The sequence below is a fragment of the Phragmites australis genome, chromosome 15 (genome assembly GCF_958298935.1).
Source record: "Phragmites australis chromosome 15, lpPhrAust1.1, whole genome shotgun sequence".
NCBI lineage: Eukaryota > Viridiplantae > Streptophyta > Magnoliopsida > Poales > Poaceae > Phragmites > Phragmites australis.
The window spans coordinates 3,565,290-3,570,618 of NC_084935.1; the positions used below are offsets into that span (position 1 = coordinate 3,565,290).

Genomic DNA, 5,329 nt, shown 5'->3' on the forward strand with positions numbered 1-5,329 from the left:
CAGCCTTTCTAGGTGAATTTATTGAATGAATCAACCTTCATCACTTTCGTTAGCAAACATAATAACAATATAAGTAACATTCTTACTAACAAAAACTACTGGTTTGTTCGTGAACATCAGTGTCCCAGACCAAACAATGATGTTTGAGTTTCATATGGAGATGAATCACATACTACCTCCGATCCAAAATGTAAGTCGTTTTAGACTTGACACAGTAATGTGATTCATCTCCATGTAAGATTAGAGTGACCCCTTTAGCATTCGTTTTGTTCTTGCGGACGACATGACTGATTTTGAATTTTACTGTTTCATTTGAGATGGCTTATGGTAAAGATTCCAGGTGTAATTCTGAAAGAAGACTCCAGGTGTAATCCTGAAAGCTCATCAGATGGCAATGCTTTCCTTCGTTGTCTGTTTGCAATGTTAGTCAGGGAAAAGGGACAAAGAACACAAACAAGATCCAAAACATTGACAAAGACATGGTTGGGCATGATTTGTTCAAAGTTTTGGGGTTTAAATAATCACATTGCTTTTCATAGCCATGATTATTAATGGCTTCTTTTTCTTGGAGGGGGAAGGCATTTGCCTGTACCTTCTCCTCCATTTCACTAACAAACAACAGCTTGCCTTTTTATGTGCAAAGGCATACCAAGATCTGTACTTATGATTGGTTCTCTTCATAAAAATATGAGGCATGGACAAGTACCATGCACAGACAAGCAGTCAACCAAGACAGAATGCATAAATGAATCGGAACACCTTTTTTTTCAAAATAGTGAAGAAAAATCAATTGAAACAAGAGCAAGGATTTCTCACAAGAAGTTTTCTTTTTTATATTGACGAAGAACAAAGGAGCAAAACTGAAAATCTCTTTTTGTTGATTTCTCTCATTCATCCTCACATCTCCAATCTCATATCCACAAAGATCCCTTCGGATAGGGTAAAAATAAAGGAATAAAACAAAGAGGAGGGTGAGGAAGGGAATTACAAAATTGCTAGAGGAAGAAGCCTTCCTCCTCTCCTCTCTCTTTCAGAGTTCAAGAAGCTGGTAATAGCTTGTTTCTGCCACCATCCTTTGCTTGTTACAATGCTTCACTGGATCCTTTTGTGACACTACTTGTTACCCCTGACGAGCTCCGAGGTTAAGATGATCACTGCATAAACAAGCGCAATGTGACACTGACGACTGATATGTACGGTATATGCTCTAATCAGATTGTTGACATGCTTAGCCTTCTCCTCTTGGAAGCTGGACTAGAGGCCTGACTGTTGTTGTTTGACTGTGATGATCCTAGTGTTGCATCATCACTCCTAAAGCTGAAGCATGCTGCATCCAGCACGCCAATCGGGCTATGTGGCACTGAAGAGCTTCCATTGATGTGCCCTCTCTTCTTCACCAACGCCCGCTCTTGCATCAGCTCATAGCATCTCACAATCATCTCCTGCAAATGTAAGATGCACGCTTCACATTTTCAGAAATATGTAGATAGCAATGGTCAATTGATCAATCATTGGCACAGGTCAAACGACACTCACATTATTTACAGGGATTTCAGATGCCGCAAGAACACTCTTAAAGCCAACAACCTGATTCTCAGAAACCGCTGCAAGTGCCACCGCGGCAGCAATCTCAGATGGTCTGAATGAAAAGAACGTGGAGCCTGTAAAACCATTTCACACAGATGTGGTAGTCAGTACACCGAAACATGCTGTCATTGGCAATGTAGGTAAATCTATAGATCAGATCATCAAGCGACATGGTCAAGGTCGATCGAACCTTTCAGAGTGCCGATTATGATCTCGGAGCACCGTGAGACCAGCGCAAAACTCGGCAGCCTCCCTTCACTGAACTTGTCCAGGAAGTAGCTGATGAAAGCGAACGGGGTCACAGCCTGCATTCTCCATTTCAGGGTGGTCAGCACAAGGAGCTCCATCCTCCCAATAGTCCTTGCCTCAAACACAAACTTCGCATCACAGACCTATGGTACATCAATCACATTTTTAGCAAATTCATCGAGCGATGATAGAACAATAATTATCGATATTACAATGTCGTAACATATCCTTCACCTGAAGGTCCACAGGAAGAGGGACTACGGTCTCCTCCACCTTGACGGCAAGAGATAGACAAGCAACTGACAGCAACTGTTGCATCCAAGGCATGTCATGCTACAACAACAAGAACAAACAAAATAGAAAAAAAAAATGCATCGGTCAGTATGAGATAAAAACTGGACACAGTAAGCGTAACTGCGTAAGCAACCAATGTACATGTTCAGATTCCTACCGGGAGATTATATGATGAGAGGAATCTATCCAGGTAATTCACGGCGAGGTAAAGGCTGAGTGGTCCAAAGTTGTAGTAAGAATGGACCTGCAGCCCACATGAGAGAAGTCGAGAAGATAAGATCAGCACCTCGTCAGTTTCTACTTAAAACAATTTTGTCCAGATAAAAAGGGCAGAGAGGTTGCCAGGCAAGCAGGCTCATTGCTATCTCGTGGTTGTTTAATTGGCAATGAGCCACAGGATGCAGGACACACAGGCACACAGCCAAAATTAGGTTCACACAAAGTCAAAGAGATAATGACATAATGCAACAAACTTCCTAAAATGAATTAATCCATAGTAAAAGGAACTGGAAGAACCAATAAATCCTAGAGATTTTTTTTTTGTTTCCATTCTCTCACCTTGCAAATCCAATCCATGGCATCTTTCCTCCAAGAGGACTCCAATCCTCCGTGCTCCAGCCTCTCCGCATAGCCCGGCGGAGGCAGGTGATCCGTCTCCTTCTCCACCAGCGCCCTCACGGCCTCATCGGTGTCCACAGGGAACACGGCGGCGGCGGCGGCCGAGAGATCGAGGCCACCCCCGACCTCCGCCAACTCGTCGCAGCCGCCCAGGCCGAGGACGCTGTTCCTGTCCTCCCCACAGAGCAGGGTGGAGGAAGCGCCGAAGCCCAGGATGCCCATCTCGGGATCGCAAGGAACGGCGATCTCTTCTGCCCCGTCGCTGCTGCTACTCCTCCTATAGTCCTATTCCTAACCAAGTAGCAGTACTGGTGGAATTGGGTACTGCAAGAACTGGTCTTCTTGACTCTTTTCCTTGCCGTGGCAAGATAAAAACGAAGGCCTCTCTCTCCTCTCACTCGTCGTGTCTTGGAAAATGGCAGAGGAAAAAAAGATGAGAGAGAGAGAGAGAGAGAGAGAGAGAGAGAGAGGAGAGAGGGATCTCCTGGGGAAGAGAAGGGCAGGGGGTTTGGGGTGTTTTATAGCGATGTGCGGTTTTAAGGGCTGGGTGAAATGATCAGGCAATAATCTGGTTCAGTGGCAGATCCTCGGCGATGGGCGTGGCTATTTGCTTCGTCCACCCGCTGCCCGTCCACACCGTCACATGGAGACATGGTACATGTAAACCCTCTACTATTGAGGCGTGGCAGATAGCTACTTAGTTAACCGTTACCGAGTGAAATAGGATTTTTCTCTGGATAGAAACCGATGAATTTAGAGTTCCATCTAACATAGTCATAGTAGTAATAAATCAAAGCGGCGCATCAGATGGCTCATCAGATGATCGTTGTCGTGTGAAATGAGGTTTTCGTTGGACAGATACCGCTAAAAGTTTGTCAACTCATAGACACCAATTAATAGTCTTATTTAAATGCATAACTTAGTGAATCTTTCGTTGGATATTGAGTTTATCTTGATGATCATTTCGTCCATGATCAATAGCGTACTCTAAAGGAAAGATTGGTTGTGATGGACATAAGCGAACAATATATGAGCCAATGTGACTATGTTGCCTTGTTTTTAATTTGTCATACTTTTCTTAATTATACAACTTGACATAAAAAATGAGCAATTCGTTTCCATTAACTTATTCAGGAGTACTAAAATCCAAGGTTGCGGACGTCATGCAGAACTGAGAGATCCATCTGGTGGTTTTGTCGGTTGGGAAAATCTGTTTACAAAGTCACCTTTGGTTGTGGAATCATCCATGGGATTGTAGAATTTCACTCCAACAAGCTTATTGTGCTAGATATTGAAGCATTGAACAATAGATGGATGATGAATTGCCAACTCTGCAAAAATCTTAGTATCATACCCAATAAAGTTAGGAGTTATGTATAGGGATGCAAGCGGACAATCCACTAGCCCATATAAAAACTCATATGCTATTTTATTTTTCATCCACTAAGTATAAAAATAGATGGAAAAATATAACTATATTTGTGATTAAGCGAATCTCAAAACCCGCAAACCCGTCCCGTTTGCATCCCTAGTTATGTATAGGATTCTTAAAGCTCCTAGAGAAGTGTACAGAGTAAAAACTAACGCACTGCCAGAAGTGCATAGACGTAGACGTTTGAGGCCTTCTCGCATGCGTGCCAAAGCGCACTCGTGCTTGTTCTTTTTTCCATAGAAAATGCTGGATCAGTTGATCCGGTGGTGGAAGCTACGCACGGTGCATGTCACCACTCGCTCACTAGTACAGGACCACCGTGGAAGTGAACTTGAGGAGGGATTTCAATTTCGTTTTATAATTTTTTTCGTTTACCAACAAAAGGATCGAAATTTGTAAAATTTTATCGAAATTTCAATTATTTTTTATCTTTTCTCTGTTAGTTTCACATATCTGTGAAAAAACTTTTAAAATTAGATATTTCATTCTTATTAGAAAAATCACGAAATTTCGACAAAATTTTAATCGGTAGACTTGAGTGCACTGTCGTGAGTGAACGAAAACCGACCCCCATGGCGAGGGCCAGGATGAAGGCGAAGACAGCAATGGATGATTTCGCGGCGGAGGCGGGATCGGTGTAACCGAGGCCGGAGGCCGACCAAGAACAGCAGCTGGCTGCCAGAGATGCCCGATCGAGGAGGCCGCGCCTTGGCGGGCGAGCTGTGATGGTGGACAGGTGGAGGAAGGCGAGGACGGGAAGAGGGCACAGGGCACAGGGCAGGGCTACCCGCGGAAAACGCAGAGGACGTCGCGGCCGACGCCGGTGGAGCCGAGTGCCTGCTTCGCGCGATCACGTGGTGCCGGGCCGGCGTTCACGAGCTGCACGCCCACCACCGTCGCGTTGCGCCCGCTTCGGAACCCCTCGCCGGCCGGCCGCCCGTCCCGCTCCCGAGCGACACCGGCCGCGTTCGGTCGCCGTATTGGTGTAACCGTGTACGTGGGCTCACTCAGCGTGCTCGGCTCCGTTGCGATGGCCTACTCGTGGGCTGGTCTGTGTCAATGCCAGCAAGGTCGGTACCGACAAGCCCAGACTCTCCGTGTATTCTCCTCCAAAAAAGGGTATTTTCTTCCGGCTCAAATCGGGTGCTC

The 5,329-nt window shown here is 45.2% G+C and overlaps 1 protein-coding gene across 1 annotated transcript; it reads right to left on the reverse strand.

Annotated features, from left to right (window-relative positions):
* Nucleotides 1-808: 808 nt before the first annotated feature.
* Nucleotides 809-3,251, reverse strand: LOC133893189 (cyclin-D2-2-like). The gene is made up of 6 exons (XM_062334160.1): nucleotides 2,689-3,251; nucleotides 2,288-2,374; nucleotides 2,071-2,169; nucleotides 1,778-1,979; nucleotides 1,537-1,661; nucleotides 809-1,442 (listed from the first exon to the last, which is right to left on the reverse strand). The coding sequence occupies exons 1-6, from the start codon at nucleotides 2,968-2,970 to the stop codon at nucleotides 1,212-1,214; spliced, it is 1,026 nt and encodes a 341-aa protein (XP_062190144.1). The 5' UTR covers nucleotides 2,971-3,251; the 3' UTR covers nucleotides 809-1,211.
* Between the last annotated feature and the right edge of the window lie 2,078 nt (nucleotides 3,252-5,329).

What these genes read in the sequence shown, in the direction of transcription:
- LOC133893189 (XM_062334160.1), bottom strand. Translation starts at nt 2,970, where the DNA reads ATGGGCATCCTGGGCTTCGGCGCTTCCTCCACCCTGCTCTGTGGGGAG. An exon ending in TCTCATCATATAATCTCCCG is followed by an intron (nt 2,170 to 2,287) that starts GTAGGAATCTGA and finishes TTGTTGTTGTAG; the next exon opens with CATGACATGCCTTGGATGCA. An exon ending in CTGAAATCCCTGTAAATAAT is followed by an intron (nt 1,443 to 1,536) that starts GTGAGTGTCGTT and finishes TTACATTTGCAG; the next exon opens with GAGATGATTGTGAGATGCTA.